Below are 18,150 nucleotides of genomic sequence, written 5' to 3' on the forward strand. Positions count from 1 at the left end.
CATACTCCCTTGACCTCCCTTGAGTCTTTTTTTTTTTTTTTTTTTTTGCTGAGAACAACATTTTATGAAAACAATTCTACAAAGCCATCATTTATATAAATATATTAATACACATTTGAGTGTTTCTGAGAATGTAAAATTGACGGAGAATGTAAAATTATTCAACCCCCAAAAGTAAAATTTGTGCAGAATCTTTTATTCTTTATAACCTCCAAATAAACACCGCCTGTAAGTGCTTAGAAGCTTCTGTCACATGATCTTTACTGTAATCTTGGCCCATTTCTCGCTTGAAAAAGTTTCCAGATCACTGATAATCTTTGGTTTTCACATTACCACGCTTTCTTCAAATCACACCAACTATTTTCAATGAGATGTCATTTTGAAAACTGTACAGGCCTTAAAAACATTATAGGCTACGACTGATCCCTGAACCAAACTTAAGTAGATCTAGATGGATACTTTAGGATGGCTGTTCTGCAGGAAAATCCATTGATTATCAAGCTTCAAGCTGTGCACCGAAAGCATGTCACTACATAAAGAGTTATTGGTGCTGGAGAATAATTAAAAGGAAAAATAATAATAATAATAACAACAACAGGAACTAAAGGGGGAAGAAGCTACTTGCATAATCTCACTTATCTGACCTAAAAATATTCAGTAACACTTTATTTTAAAATGACATAATTTGCAACACACAAGTCACATCTGCTTACCATAGAAATAATTGTAATGTAACAGCAAATGCTAGTTAATCACTTGCAAGTTGCAAATAACCTAAACCAAACCTTATCCCCAACCCTATACCGTAAGTGCATATAGTTAATTATTATACCTCTTGTACTTACACTGTAACTTCACCTTTTAACCAAACAATCATTAGGTGGTAAAATACTACACATTAATTACATAGAACAGTGCATGTTTAAAATCACTTGAATAAAATGTTTCAGATGTGTGTTTGACAGTGTGATAGAGTTGTGTGGCTTTGCATGGAAGAAATTAGCATTTTCTGGTATAGTTTAAAAGAAGAGGAGCTCTGGGACAATAGGCTAATTAAGGTGAGAGCAATGGCACAGGCCATCTGTTCAGGGCGCTTTCTGTGAGCCCACCATGCAAACAGGCAGGAGAGAGAGATGAATACATCAGTGCTAGCAAGAGGTAATGCATTATGAATGACAGTAGTCAATGAGCAAAATGGTTCAGGAAACATTCTGTCCATCTGGAAGCCTTTAGTTTAATCTGCACATTCTTCTCTGAAACTTGCCAGCGGTAACTGTGCACAACAAAATCTTACATTGCTGTCTAAACTGAATTTACTACACCCTAAAAATAATTCAATGGCTCTATAAATCACAATAATAAGTTACATTAATAAAATCTCCGATTGTTTGAGCTGGAAATACCAAAAAAATAAAAAATAAAAATTGCTCAAAAATCCAAGTTAATTTTGTCCTAATGGTAATCAATTATTTATTTTTTTTAACCAAAGAAAATTAGCATTTGAATAACAAATACTATTTTTTAAAATATATGTTTTGAGTTTCAGTCAAATTATTTGAGATTGAAGAAACTATACCATTTTGTTTAGGTTTTTTTTTTTTTTTACAGAATGTTATTCATTTTTACTTATTGTAACGGGTGTGTAGGGGGCAGAAGAAGACTCAAAGTCAAAAGGCTCCCAATCAGACAGTTTTCCTAATATAAATCACAGGTTCAAACAGGCAGGCAGGATAACACATACGTTGAATACAGCTAAACGCATATAACAACCGACAAGGACTAACTGAACTGAAATGAACTAAATACAGAGACTGATGGACATTGATTAGTGAAGACAGGTGAAACAGATGATTAACAAGAGAAACCAAGGTGGAGCAGGCCATAGACATATACACTAGACCTCACCTTGGGGTTCTAAGCATGCGTCAAAACCGCCACCATCTTGGAACAGGGGTCTTGTCATAGGAAGTAGCTAGGTAATGCTGCTATCTCTGCCTTTACGTCGAATTCATTGATGGTGGCGGACTTTTGTGCAGTGTATGATGTTCACGGATGATATCTGAACTAGGAAGAATGTTTTTGAAAAAAAAATATATATTTTTTTTCTTTCTGGAATTAATGATAAATACATGTCTGACCGTTGGAACAAACCAAAAAAAAAAAACAAGAAAAATCGCATTCATGATGATTTATGGTGATTTTATTTCCGTTAGACCTGTGTCTACTACATTGACGCTGATGCATTAAAGTGGAGGGGTTCCCCTGTTTCAAGATGGCGGCTCTATTGACGCATTCGTTCCAATGAACTGCCGTAGCCAAGGTGACGTCTAGTGTATATGTCTATGGGAGCAGGCAGTGCAGACGGCCAGGGTGGATCAGACGGAGGGAGGAGCCATGGTGGAGGTAGGCCTAGACGTGGGCGAAGCAGGTAGTTTAGGAGACCAGGGTGGAGCTGAAGAGCCGACTAGAAATGGCGATGCTGAGGGACTGAAGGGACATGGCGACGCCGCAGGCTCTGGTGACTGAAGTGCAGGCAGGGACACAGAAGGGCATGGTAGAGACAGAGGGAGTGAGGACCAAAGGGGAACTAAAGGCAATGAGGTGTCCAACTGAGCCGGGGGGACAAAAGGACGAGGTGAAGCCAGAGGAGTGCAGTCCAGAGTTGAGGGAAGGTGGATGAGTGACCAAAGTGAATCTGGGGGGATGAGGGAGCCTGGCGGAACTGGTGCACTGATGGGCCACGGTGGAGCAGAAGGAGGTAAGGTCCACGGGGATCGTGAATAGACTGATGGGCTGAGGCGGAGTACTGTTCATGGAGGTTGGAGGTGAAGACTGGGGATCCACCGAGCTGGCTGGCAAACCCATAGTGACTTCACCTTGCTGAAGGAGATTAGATGAGGGACTAAGGGACTGACAGGCAGAAGCAGAGGAGTAGAGTGGTGGCCGATGGAAGGATGTTCAGGGAGTCAGACGTGGAGTGGAGCTCAGCAGAGGTGAAGGCTCTGAGCTGGGGCGGGACCAGCGGTGAAGGCTCGGCAGCGCTGGACGGGACCAGTTGTGAAGGTTCGGCAGGGCTGGACGGGACCAGTTGTGAAGGCTCGGCAGGGCTGGACGGGACCAGCGGTGAAGGCCCTGTGATGGACCGGACCAGCGGTGAAGGCTCTGCAATCTTGGTTGGCAACAAGGGCTCAGCAAATTGTGGAGGGCAAGGTCAAGACTACCAAGAAGATCCGGCATGGCATGGTGATCAGGCATGACGTAACGATCTGTAAGGGCTGGCTGTGTCCCGGATCGAGGCCCGACACTCTCCAGACACCGGATGATGGTCGTTCTCCAGTCTAGTCAGGTGGTGTCTGGGAGGTCTATACGCTGGTTTAAAGTGGCCCCGATCCAGAACAAATACCTTGCTGGGCCAGTTGCAATGTCAGTTGAAAGTTGTAATGAAGTTACTGTCTACAGAGGGATCAGAAAGCTCTCAGATTTCATCAAAGATAGCTACACTTGTGTTCTGAAGATGAATAAAGGTCTTATGGGTTTGGAATAATATGAGGGTGAGTGGTTAATGAAAAAAAAAATCAGCATTTTTGGGCAAGCTGTCCCTTTAAGCCTATAGTGAATATTTTATGAGTAGTTGGATAATCTTCACGCAGAGCTGATAGCAGTGGCGTAGCCACGAGGGGGCCTGGGTGGGCCTAGGCCCCCTCATTTACATGTCCGGTCCCCTCAGATTTCTGATTGCTTAAAAAAAAAAAAAAAGTTGTTTTATTAGGATTGATAGATTGACCAATCAAAATGCTGCGCGGTAAAATGCGGCTTATTTTCAAACTTGATTTGTTTATATAACGTGTTGCGCGTAACGTACGCTGTCATTTTCATCTTTGCGTGAGAGTTAATATGCCGTGACAATGGCAGGCGCTCAAACTCAAAGTACAATATTACACTTTTTTTAAAAAGCACGGAAAGATCAACTTGATATATATATATAAATAATGTTGCCCCCTCAATTAAAGACGCCCCCCCCCCACAAAATTTATAAAATTCTGGCTACGCCCCTGGCTGATACATAACTAAAACAATTTCCTTCCACAAATTCATTCCGTTTTATTTTTTAACCACTAGAGAGGCAAAAGTTACATAGTGTATCTTTAAGTTTGTGTAAGTTTTTGTATATATTTACAAAATTGACAATTTCAAAATTCCCTCAGAAAGCATTCAGAGATGAACGTCTCGATACATAGAAGTCTGGTGTTTTTATTTATTCAGAGGATACAGTGGTAAAGGAATAAAGACTCAAAACATACATCGACATCTGCAGCTCTATGCAACAGCATTATCACTTTGGACAACTGACAAAAAACATTATGACAGAGAAATAACACACTTGAGATGTAGATTCATTAAATGTAAGTCAACATTTACAATGGGCTTTAATGCTAGGCTGCTATTCTGGTGTAAGAATCAATATCCATGTGGTCTAATGAAACTGGTGAAAAAGTTTAGTACACAAACATAAGCCATTTAAACGTGTTTTTCTGGAACATCAACTAAATAGTTGCAACTAAAATGCACAACCCCCTAAAACAGACAGAAAATATGCAACGAATGGGAAGTAGATCTTCATTAATAATAATTTGGCAATTTACCTTTTAATCGGACTTGTGTTGATTTTATCTTTATGCACACAGAATTGCTACAGTCTCGTGCTAACAAGTGTGACTTAAACTCGAGAGTTTACAGATACAGTATTAGTTTTACAGTGTGGTGCCAACAGCTAATACACCTCTACTCATTACATCATATAACATCTGGAGCAATTTTTAATGTAAGGTGTTGACCAATACAGCTCATGCCTTTACAGAGCTATATGACCCTAAAGAGACAAGCTCGGCAGTCAAAGTTCAAACTACAATAAATAAATAATATTGGGCCATTTAATATTCATTTCTGTTTGGAGCTGCTTTTCACGACACACAAAATGTATTCATGCACCAAATTCAATTGAATAAATCCCTACAGACGCTCTTTTCTATAAGAATATACTTTCGTGCGGTGAGGGGAGAGTGAGGGGAATTAGAGGTGAGGTATATCATGCAGTCATTTTATGGGCAACTTTTACACAACTTTTGCACGTGTGTGTGTGTGTGTGTGAAGGTAAGACAAAAAAAAAGTGAGTGGAAAAGTTTCTTCACTTTAGCATGTTAATCTAACAGTCATGGTGATTAATAGGCACATTGTATATAACATGCATGTGCGGGGAAGCCATTGTGTTACAGTAAATGAAGTGGGCAATGGGCAACAAAAACAGGAACAAATCTGATACATAATTATTTTGGAAGCACAGAGTGTGTCCAGCAGGAACTATCTTATGTTTCATTTCATATTGACATCAATGCTACAATGGCTTTGCTAATGAGCTACTTAGTTACCAGTCTCAGCTCTTCTGTTATAATGCACACAGCATCAATGCAGTTTAGGAGAACAATGTAAAATAGTTTTACACCCTTTGGCAAAGTGTCCCCTACAGCCCTTTCTAACTATAGTTTGTATTTGTCATATGCATTGACATCATACCTATCTATTTGCTTAATAAGATCTTCAGATGCATTTGAAAACTAACAGGAGGAGGAGACTTTAGGAAAACCATAGTCTCTGCAAAAATAAGGAAATATAAAGAAATCACAGTGATCTATTGACTAGCTGGAAAGCAGTAGTTCTCAACCTTTTTGACTGCAAGACCCTTCTTTGTCCACGACAATAATTCTTAATATGGCATGAAATGGAAGTTGCGGAAGTTTTTTCTTCCTTACTGTGATATATATCTGAGGGAAATGGCCTCTTGAACAAGAAAAAAGGGCAGAACTTGATTTTTGTCCATTGGGAAGGGAATGGATTGGATCGTTGTGTACTAAGAGACAGATTGTCCCGCTCTCGTCATCAGAGAAGAGATGTTGCTGCAAGAGGGATGGGAAGTTATTTTGATTAAAGATTAAGGGGGCACACAAAATAAAAGAAAATCAATTATAATAATGATGTGCATGGATAAATCACTTGTAATTAATAGAGAAATATTACATAAAAAATGAATTGTCAATTTTGATTTCATGGTGACTTTAAAAAATATATATATATATATAATGTCAGTTTAACGTTGTATATCAGTTTTTTTTCTGTAATTAATAAAATTTTAATATAAATAATTTTAGGACTTTCAGGTTGAGAACCACTGATATAGCAAATAAATTGGGTGTAGAAAAGTATGGATAAAAAGCATATCAATCTTCTGATGACATTCAGATTGCTTTAAAGGTATTTCTCATATTTGCTAGTTATTCTATGAAATGTACAAAATGTTATCTTAAAAAAAAACTTTACAGATTACGAAACGTAAATAGTTAAAACCAACCCTAAATTGGAAAAAACAAAAAGAAGAAAAAAGGTTGTAAGAGAGTCATGTGGAAATAGTCACTCATGCAGAAACACGCTCAAATTGTCACACTAAAAAGAAAGGTACATTTCTATTCCCACGTAAATTTCTCCAGGTGATGTTTATTAGGAGGCGTTCTGCTCTTTTTAAAGTCAGGCCATCCAAAATTAGCTGTGGTGTTTGTGAAGTTGAAATCATCTATAAGTCTGTCAGTAAGAGAAGACGCACGTTGACATATAATTACACCATAAGCAAAAGGTGAGGTGACGCACAAAAAAAGTGGTCGATAGCCCTGTGCTCTCATGGCGGCCCCCGCTTTGTCAGATAAAACAGGAGGTGCAGTGTCTGCGTCAGGTGAAGTGAGAGGTAATTGTGGGCTTCTGCAGGTGTCGGTTTCCTCAGCCACACAAAAGAGTCCCTCTCGAAGCTGGTTTGGTACAGGTGACGCATGAGTGTGCTAGAGAGGTCAGGATTACAGGATCCTGTGGGAAACGCCGTCCTGAGGACTGCTGTCCGCTGTAGTGTGTTTGAGCAGATCCAGGGGCATCAGTGGAAGGGGCTGGTTTTGTTCACACACTACTACTTCGTATGGGGGCGCTTCTTCAAAAGGTAAGGCTGACAAAGAGATGGAGGCGATTGGCTGGTGTCTGAAGTCCTGTAGTCTGGTTGGGTATTGGGAAGAGCTGCTCGCAGACACCCATGAAGCACCAGCGGGCAGATCCTCCGTCTCTCTGTGACAGTGTGCACGACACGGGTCTGTGAGGGAGTAGGGGGGTGGATCGTCCGTAGGAACGTATATTTGCGTCCCTTGTCCCACACATTCATCGTAACTGAAAGAAAAAGACCATTTTAATTAAACATGGTTATATACACATCTGATTTCAAAACCTTTCGACAACATTTCTATCAATATAATATCAAAGTTTGTTAAATATAGAAATATAGGAAAGTGTTAAAACTGTTGCACACTGTTTCTTTAGGGAACCACCAAATATGTACTGTAAACTTGGTAGAAATTCTAACCACTAGAGGGCAGGACATGTATTGGCCCAGGGATGTTCAAAAACTGTTTTGCCAAGAAGCCCTCAATATGTTGATCCCCTTGCTAATATATAATACATATAATCTGTATGGGGAAATATATAGTGTGATATTATAAAGACAACATGTTGTCTCCAGAATTAAAAAAAAAATGGCGTCATTTTTCAATCATAAACACACAAACATACTTAAAGTATTATATGAAAAATATTAAATATACATTTCAAATGCAGGTAAATGTAAGAAATCTTTCAAAAATATTGTTAATTAGGGCTGTCAACAGAACAAAAATATTGTGATTAATCTCATGATTTCTCATGATAGGTCAGGATTTTTTATTATTGATGACACACAAATAACATATTCAAACAATGACATGAAACTAAAATGATAAATTAACCCTTAAATGCATACCACGGTTCTTTAGTGAGCCGGGACGTCATTTACTACCCTTCCTTCTTTTTTTGTTCTTCAATCAATTCATTTAAACAATAAAACAAGAAAAAATACAATTATCTTTTTCCACATTAATTTTTGTAAAAAAAAAAAAATTTATATAGTCACTAATAACTGAGATGTGTAACAGTGTAAGTATATTTTTTCTGCACAACATTAATTGAATCTTTGATAACTGAATAAGTGCAGTTTACACAAGGGACTATTTCTGATACACAATGATGAAGATACGTTTAACTCACAGACAGAAAACAAAAGAATAGGAAGTATCATCAGCAAACCTTGAAATAACTCAGTGATTTACTGCAGAGCAAGTACACAATCAAATATTAGTGTCACTGTCACTTTGTGGTGAAGAAGCGGTCAGCGATGAAAATACTGGTTTCAAAGATGTTGAAAATGATAATTTTGAGAATATGTTTGAGATTGTGAATATGAGTCAGATATTGAATGTACTGGGAAATGAGCTCTGATGAGGACAGTGATGATGGTAAAACATCTAACCCGATCTCAGTCACGACCAAATCATATGAATTCGACGAATGATTAAAAACCTCACTCGTACGAATTAGTACGATTTTGCTAAATCGGACATATTTTACGAATTGGCCAATTCGTATGAATTCGTACGAATGACCTACCCCTTACCTCGCCCCTAAACCTACCCATCACGTGGGTTTAGACAAATCGTACAAGTGAGGTCGTACAAATTATTACGAATTAGACACTTTTTAATCATTTGTCGAATTCGTACGAATTGGTCGTGAGATAGCGTAGAAACATCTGCTCAAACTGAACACCGTCCAAGATCCAAAAGGTAAATAAAAATACTTTATTTTATTCTTCTGTAATTGTTACTCTAATATCAGGATTTTTATAATATCTTAACAAGTAGAGATTCATACAGATATAGATCTGGGTCGCTAAAGACCTGAATATTTAATAATGATTGGAGAAACATTCATGCATTTAAACAATTAAGAATTATTTCGCTGGGCGAATTTAATATTTAACACATAATCTATAAACGCTCTAGTACAATATTTTCTAAAAACCCCAGATCACTCCCTTCCAGCGTCTTGTGACTCTAGGCCTGTTTAAAAAATAACATAAACTTAAAATTTATATAATGTATTTAACAAAATTAATATAATACAAATTCACATAATAAAAGTAATATATAATAATACATGAATAAAAAAAATTAAAGTGTAGTTTAAGTTGAGAAAAAATGAAAGTGTAGCTGAGACATTTTATGCTTCACCACATGTCAGATTTATGACAGATTTTTACATAGAGAGCTCAAATTTTACTAATTTTACTTTCTCTTTGCAATACCCTGCTACACAGCAAACAAAGCTCAAGTGAAGCATATCAGATTCAAAGCCCGATGTTTCCATCCAGGAGAAAAGCAAACAAAAAGATAAAGAAGAGAGTGAAATGGCCTACTTGCTTGCTTGAGCTGTGTGTGTGTGTGATGTGAGCTACATTAACCAGGGTCATGGGCACTTCCAGTGGAAGTAATGCAGTCATCTGCCTCTGACCTCAGCAAGAGCCGATGACTGCTTGTTAGAAAGAGAAAGAGTTAGCAGCAGGGTAATTGGATCTCGGCATGGTTAACCATATCAGTCTGTCCGAGAGAGCGGAAATGGGATGCTAGAATTGGTTTTTAGGCTGCCACCCCAGGCTTACGAAAGGGTAGGCATTGTGGTAGGCACAAAGATCTCTCATTGATGCATCTTTTGTCTACACAAAAGATGTGCATTTTAAAAAAAGAAATTAATAGTTATTCAGCTAAGATGCATACAATTGATCAAAAATGAGAGTAACGACAATTATAATTTCACTCACAAACTACGTTTCCCATAACTCACTGCCCGGACTCATCAGCACTCATCTCATTCACCTGTTTCTCATTATCTTGTTTAGTTCACACCATAAATACCTGGTTTTCACATCCACTTATTGCGAAGTCTTGTTGTACTGTGTGTCTGCATTTCTGAGCGGTTTCCCGTGTTTGTTTTTCTGTTTTTGACTTTGGATTGTTCTTGGACTCTGATTATTGCTGCCTGCCCTGACCTCTGCCTGTTACTTGGATTCCCTTTGTTTATTCTGCATTGTCCTGTCTGCAAATTCTTGACCCTGTACAACTATTCTAAAATAAAGCTGCATTTGGATCTTCATCTCCACGTCTCGGAGCAGTTCATAACAATAGGTTTCTGGGAATTATTATTAGTAGTATTAAATTAAGATATTACAAAATGCAGTGAATCCAAACAGAAGGCAAGACCAATAATGCAAAATTTTGTGATACAACATTAAACAGTGGCCTTATTGATTTGTTATATTTGTTTTGATATATTTTATTATTTGTTTTTGTTGATAACTTAAACTGTTTGATGCATCTCTGGGTTTTTTGATCTCAGCCAACCAGAGATGCAGTGGCAAAACTCAAGAATGACCTTCCAGCATGACAGATGTTTTTCAGAGTTCATGTAGAAGCGTTTTGTGGTTTGATTACAATCCTGACAAGAGGAGAGAAAATACTTTCAGTGTTAGAAGAAGTATTTTGTAGAAGACACGCCAAAATAAATGTTATGTGCCAAAATTCAGGATTTTATTAAAGCAAATTAAAGAAATGACTATGAAAAAATCCAGATGCACTTCATGTCCCACCCTGACATCTGCAATTCCTGGGGACGGAGATAAAATAAAGTCTCATTACACAACAATGCCAAGGTTTAGTGGGATAAAAGTAAGTTTATTATTTCTAACATCTATCTTTAACAAAATTATGAACTAAAATTTAAAAAAAAATGACAACACCTGGGTATTATTCAATCTATATAGCTCATTACACCCCTTGTGGACTGAAACTGTAGAATTGCCCAATTAAGGGGGTGGATTCTGGAATCTGCTGCTGCTTCAATGTATACGTAATGATGAGTAATTATAATAAAGGTATTAATCGATATTTTTCTTTTTAAATATCAAATGAGTTGAATTACTTCTCTAGGCGTTTGAGATTTTACTTTGTATAGAAGTTACTAGTGTGATTACTAAAATGTTCATTTATTTTCTAATGTCTCTATTTGATATCTCAATAGGGATTTGTTTTGTGTTTGCGAAAGGTCTCCAAAGTGTTAAAACATAAAGGGGTCATTGAAGCCAATAGTTTAAGAGACCATTTCTTTGTTAAAGTCTTACTTCAGTTACACAAAAGTTTAGCTATCCTTGAGTGAAAGAAGGCATTAGCTTGATGTTTTGAGACGACTCTCCTGTTTATAGTTAGAGCCTGGTCAAATCCAACCTTGGAAAAGGAGTGTGTCGGTGTGTGTGTTAGTCTTCTTGGTTGCAGGTTAAGGAACCACTGCCATTATTGGAGATTGACTGAGTTGCTGTTCTGGACAAACTGGTGCGCAGCAACCCAAATCTGCGACCCGGAAGGTCATGACGTGCCTCTGAGTGTCAGATGCATAATCGATGGAGATATGCTTCTGTCTATCTGTATATGTGTGGAAAATTACTATGTTTCTCTATTTCTTAGACAATGACAATCAATTCAAGCTGTAAGCAATGACGTGGCTTAGACCTTGGAAATGGTATAACTGCTGTGATCTTTGTAACTGTAAGAAGGCGGCCTACAAACTTTTTTGAGAGTCTTGAAGCTGACTTCTGCTGATGAAACTGCAAACTATATTCAGTAAAACTTTTCTTTAATTTTTTTTTTATAATTCTGACTCCAGGTCTTCATTCTTCATATCTGGTTCTGGGTCTTTGACAGTAAAACCCTTACAAGAAACTCAAAAGACAAAGAACCTCTGAGAGAACCTCTTCAAAATAAACTCTTTTTACTTGCTCCTTTAATAGGTCCCAGTCATGCTTAGCCATTTTTCCCTGGTATCATTACCTCTTCCAGTTGAGCAGGTGGTGTGTTAATTAGCCCTCATCAACTTAATGAAGCTTGACGAAGGATGAGAGGGAGTAGATCTCAGAGTATATGGGGGACCCCTTAATACAGCTGCTACTGCTGATTTTAGATATATGATCAACAGTTGTAAAATCATCAGAAATGATTCATTTCCACCAATGGCAGCTTAATTCAACTGATGGTTCCATGAGAAATCCACAAGATTTCTGTAAATAAAACTAATTTCATATTTGCAAATGAACAGCCATAAAATATCTTTGTAGACATACTATATTACAATTGAAAATGTTTCAGCACATAGGTTTTAAAATGATATTTGTTCAGTTTTTAAACTTCAAGACTACAAAACATGGTCTAAAATGGCCCTAATAGTGAATGTGTAATTTATTTTTTTTGGCTGCAATTTATTTTACAGTACTAACAGTGTACTCACGAAACTGGGTAATCCAAAGTAACTACAGGTTAAGGTTAGGTTTGGGTGTAGGTTCAGGGTTAGTATCTATAGTTATTACCCAGTTATTGCAAGTTCTATAATAAGTACATAATACGTACGTGGGGAACAGGTCTGTAAAATAAAAGCACTACCTTTTTTTTTTGTCAAGCTGTGAAGCTCCAAAATGGACAAAAACCTAATTGAACTACAAATGACTTGTGCACTCACATCCAAGTCTCCTCCTCTTCTTCTACCAACTCCCTTTCAGTCCTACAATTTTTTCATTCTCTGTTCAAGTCATTTTCTTTAGGCTTCATCTGCAAGTACAGTTTTGCTTTAGTTCACTGTTTTAGAATTATAATCTACAATTATAATCATGTATGCAAGTCAACATTTTTATTTGACTTTGTTACACTTTTTACACAATTAGTTTTGTCATAAATATATTTTTTTCTACCTAAAGGGTCTGATATGACAGCCCATTCTCATCCCAAGACGTCATATAACTGACGCTTTTGACCATACGTCAACATCCGACGTCACTTAGATGACGCTATCTAATCCTAACCCTACCCCAGACCTAAACCTACCCACGTAATCTAACTGATGCTAAAGGGTACCCTAAACGTTGGATGCTGACGTATGGTCAAAAGTGTCAGTTAGATGACATCTTGGGATGAGAATGTGTAAATAAATTAACTTTAAAACAACAGCTGACATTTAAATTAGAATTAGCCATGTTTTTATAAGAATTATCCCCCCCCCAGCCCCCGAAAACCCTGTGACAATACAAGATAACTTACATAACAGTGCATTAACATACGCACATCAACTCAGTATACCAATCCAGAGGTCAGCACATTTTGCAGGTGGGGACCACAGCTAACATGACTCCATGCCTGACACTTTACACTGCCAAAATAAGCAGGTCAAACAATATTGACAGCTTGACTGAATGCTCATAGCCCCGCAACGTTCTGGCACACGTCTCTGAGAATACTGCACACAGCTATACTGTGGCGTCGCCGTGTCTAAGAATTACACACTTCAGCAGACACCGCTACTGAACTTGGCACTGATGGCCAATGACTGCAGTCCTTGGATTGTACACAAATGCGTTATGCAGTCTTTTCATTAGGTTGTACCTTGCATTAGATTATGTGATTGATTTGTAGACATACACAAAGTCAAACAGCAACTTCGGCATTCGGAGTACAATTCAGTCCACATTAATATATACTTAGATAAATGAGGCCACTGTGTAACGTGTTATTCACCCAATTCTGCATTCTGTTGTGTAACCAATGAAGAGTGAGACGCAGGAAGAACAAGACTTTAAGGAACACAGATAATCAACCACACTTTAAACACTGATGACGCCTAAAGAACAAATAGATGGAATAGGGGCTGGTTGCACCAGCTATGCGCAAGTTACAATTTAGCCTAGTTTTGAAGTAAATGGGTAAGTTACAACTTACGCACTACTAAATTCTTTTGCGTTGCATCATTAAACTTAGTTAAAGCGTAACTCTACAAACCAACAGAATAGGGAGGAAGGGGGTTCCATTGGTGGACGAGAGGCAGGCGTGTAGGATTGGCCACATCAAGCAGGCCTTAATTCGCTCCAATCCAAAAAAATAAATAAATAAAAACAGCCAACAAACAGAACCATGCAGGCGGAATATTCGGATTAAGGAAGATTCTCACAGTGCTGCAATATCCATTTAAAAAAAAAAAAATCTTTTCCAGATTCAGCATTTATTCACATAGCACTGTGTATATTACAGTTTTTCTCGATTGTTTACACACATTTTCTGGTACTTGAGACACAATGACCACAACATGTAACTCATTCACCAACCCCCTGAACCAATTCTGCTGAACTACAAGCACAATTCCTGCTTTACACTCAAATTGCAGTTCTAAAACACACGTTTTTCAAAACACTACACACAATTTTCTGCATTTGGCATAATTTTCATGCAGAAAATCTCTTGTTTTCATTAGGAACACACTGCCATTCAGATATTCACACTGACTCGTCACATGGGCAAACACATTTCACACAGTTTTACAATTAGCAATCAGAGCTTTAGCATAAAATACCAAAACCAAAGAGAAGATGCAGCATAGATTTTTTTTATTTCTTTATTTACTGTAACAGCATAAAAAATTCTGTTGTTTTGTATGTAGACCACTGTATGTGCAACTTTGTGTTGGTTGGGGTGTACAAAATGTGGGATCTATCTCCCATTGATTTTGTGGGAAAAATAAAATATATTTGTTACCGTGTATTTGTGTGTTCTGGGTATAAAAAACAATATTCTCAAATATTTTACAACACAGTTATGTATGTAATGTCTGTAGTAAGTGCAACACTGAACAAAAAAGGCCTAAGTCATTATGATGAATGGAGAAGAAGTGTTTTCCATTGATCGTAGTGTTTTACATTGAGCACATCAGTGTTCAACTGGTTCTTTTAAATGTCTATTCATATGATGGTTTGTGTGTGTCATTTGAAAACAAAATACCATTTTGAGAAGAAATAACATTGTTTTGAATGTAAAGTTTCATTTTGCAGGAGAATTGAGGGGTTTTGCCAATTGTGTGAGTGTTTTTAGATTTGTGTGTAGAGTTCTGAGAATATGAGGCATTCTTTCAGAAAATGTGTGTAAACAATCGAGAAAAACTGTAATCCAATGAAGAGCGAGACCCTGCAGGAATAACATACAAGATAATTTAACAACTTAAACTTGATCACAGAGAATCAATGAAGCAACTACATGAGACCAGGCCAATACTTTGAAGAGTTGGGGTTGAGACCAAGACCAGAGTCTTGTGCACGCTCTCTCAACTGGCCAAGGGTCAAGGCTGACAAGTGTGGGTATTTGGAAAGGCCCAAAGAACTGAGGGCTTATACAGGTAGATACGCAATCAACGTAACATGGAACAGGTGTTACTAAATTAGCAACCATGTCAACAAACAAGCAATGAGAACTCATGCAAACAGAACACAGGGAAAACGAAACTAAAGAGAGCATTATTGTTTAACCTTTGTCATTCAACTCCAGGAACAAGCAGACTGACCATTAAATAATCTGTTCATCAGATTGTATTTTTTTATAACCTTATGCCAAATAGGATGTGTTTGTTACTTAGCTCAGATTGTAATAAAAATATAATTATTATTATTATTTTATTATTTAATAAGCATTTAAAAATTTAAAACATATCACTTCTACTTTGTTTGTGTCTATTCACTATTTCATCTTTGAGTCAAATCACAGCACAGTAAAACTACATCTGCAAGTATCCATGCACCTGTGTTTGATACTGCTGTAGCAAAAGAAGAGACAGACATACTGTACATCTGAGTGAAACAGAAGGCAGGGACATGGTTCTATGCATTCTATTCAAAAATTACGAGGTCCAAAAGCTGAAACTTATTGTTCAAGATCATAAACAAACATTTAGAAAACAGACAGGGTGAATTTTAAAAATTAGAAAGACAGATTGATTCTTACAGGTAATGTCTGGTCAGGTCAGAATGTTCATTTATGGACCAGGTTCAGGCTTTAACTTTAATTTCCACGTAGACCTCTACTCTATAGCCTGATACAGTTGCGCTCATTTAAAGGTTCACAACGCCTGCTGTGTAACCTATAATCAATATGAATAAGACATCTGTTGTTACCCTGGTTACCCTCAGCGGTGTGTTCCCCTACTCCGAGTCCTCATCCATAAGTAATATCTGCCATGTACAGGTGTGTGTGTGAGGTGCTATCAAGATAAAGGCACATTCCAAATGTCAAAGCCTGCACTGCGATGAATCACAGGAAAACTAATTTGGCCTTTTTCTGTATGTTAATGAGATATAGCTCAGGGGTCTTTCTGGGTTATCTGTTTCGTTCCGTGTTACATAAATCTGTTCGCTCTCTTCAGAAAAGGCCAACAGGGCGAGAAATGTTTTGCACCACACCCTTCTTCCCCTGTTAAGGAACCCGGCTCCTCAGGGACTCCTCCACACACACACATGCTGAGGTGCAACCTCAACTGACAATAATTTTTTAATCAGGCTATGCAAATGTCAGCCCAGCAATGACTGTATGTCTCATCTCATCTCATCTATCCATTTCCTAATATAACAAACAGTTGTTTTTTCTTTAATGTGTTTTTTAAACACACTATTGTTCTTCTCAGGAACATGAGCATCAGTTGTTTTTCCACCTTGGTCTAATGAAGACAGTTCACCCTTCCCCAGAGAACATGATGAAAACACATGCAGAGGTCTTTAATATAGTATCATTCCACAACCAAATTTGAAATAATTTTGTATATAAAAATATATAAAATTTTACAATACAACTTAGATAAATAAATGGTCTGTAAATGGGCTGTATGTAAAAAAAATGTCATGTATTAATTTCTTTTTTTATTGCCAATGAGTGAACAGCATGTAACAAAACTTAAATATCAATACCCCACAGGTGATCCAATAGAGGCAAGTTGTAGAAGTGCAGTTTATTCACACAAAACAAGATCAAACATAAAACAAAGGTATGGCATCAGGCATCAAGCATCAAACAAAGGCACGGCACGGCACTCAAAACGTGGACATGGCGCTTACCAACCATGGTTACAGGGAAACAATTCTTAGACAAAGACACGTGGGAAACATGAGGGCTTATGGTGCGTTCACATGCTATGGAAAATGCTATGCATGCTATGATATTTTTCACTTGTGAACCTGTGTGTTGCGTTCAAGTGCTTTTGTTGTCGTAATGTGGTAAAAAGATGGAGATGAAGATCTGTTTTTATCTAAAACTATTTTAGATTGCTTAAGGCATCTGCAACAGCAAGAAAATGATTTATCAAAACTCAAAAGGTAAATAATATGCTGTATATTTTCTCATGAATAGTATACATTTTTTACCATTCACGACTCTCCGCCATTTTGAAAAGGTCAAAAATGATCTCATCTCGGCAACTCGTGCATCAAAATATTCTACGAGTTGCCCAGTGGAAAATACCACATGAGAGGGTGTTCATCATGTGCATTTTCCACGTCGGCTTTTGGTATTTACCATAGCACATGAACGCACCATTAAATACAGACTACTAACGTGACACACCTGTGGAGATGATTTTAGACAATTAAGCAATGACTACTTGACACACAAAAGACTAGGGAAGCACAAGACAAGACATGAAACATGAACCAAGATGTGACTTATGCCAACAGACTTTGTGGTTTAAGGACTCTGGCCGGGAAAATCAAAAGGATGTGACGTTTACGTGCGCTCCCGAGAGTCTCTCTTCCTTGACACATTAAATGAATGTTTATATAATGTTCAGGATAATGTCGAAAGAGCCATTCTGTACACATTCATGTAAATGTGTCAGGCAAAGAAAATTGATTAATTCAAACTTTAGTCTCACATAGTCAGATCTATATAGTCTATAGACTCAAATACAGGCTACTTTATAACCAAACTATCATAACAGTGCAATTTTAAATTTCATTTGTCGACATTGAATTGAAGAGCTTGTGCAAACCTATCCACATCGCTATGATCAGATGTTTTCTTAACTGCCGCTTTGTCACACTGTCATCTTTGTTGTGTGTTAATTTGTTATTGAGAGGAAAGCGCACAGCACATAATTACATATTCATCTAAACATCACTCTCAGCAGCATGGACGGCGTCTGGATGTCCGTTAGCATATCACTTTAATGGTATTTCCAACTTCTTTTTACTTCTAAGCGAAAAACAAAAAAGAGCGTCGCGGTTAGTATATCGGGGCATTGCATGATGTTCAGTCTCTTGTACATTATGTGTGTAAATGGGTGTGAGAACTGGCTGCA

At 37.6% G+C, this 18,150-nt stretch overlaps 1 protein-coding gene across 3 annotated transcripts in view; it reads right to left on the reverse strand.

Moving 5' to 3' along the window:
- Positions 1-4,233: 4,233 nt before the first annotated feature.
- bean1 (brain expressed, associated with NEDD4, 1) overlaps positions 4,234-18,150 on the reverse strand; it is a 62,254-nt gene continuing 48,337 nt past the window's right edge. For all 3 annotated transcript variants that reach the window (XM_039674472.2, XM_039674471.2, XM_039674470.2), the window contains one exon: positions 4,234-7,254. In XM_039674472.2, coding sequence (XP_039530406.2) covers positions 6,897-7,254 — 358 coding nt within the window. In that variant the 3' untranslated portion in view covers positions 4,234-6,896. The remainder of the gene's footprint in view (positions 7,255-18,150) is intronic.

Source organism: Pimephales promelas, chromosome 1 (genome assembly GCF_988280905.1).
Source record: "Pimephales promelas chromosome 1, fPimPro1.hap1.1, whole genome shotgun sequence".
NCBI classification, from domain to species: domain Eukaryota; kingdom Metazoa; phylum Chordata; class Actinopteri; order Cypriniformes; family Leuciscidae; genus Pimephales; species Pimephales promelas.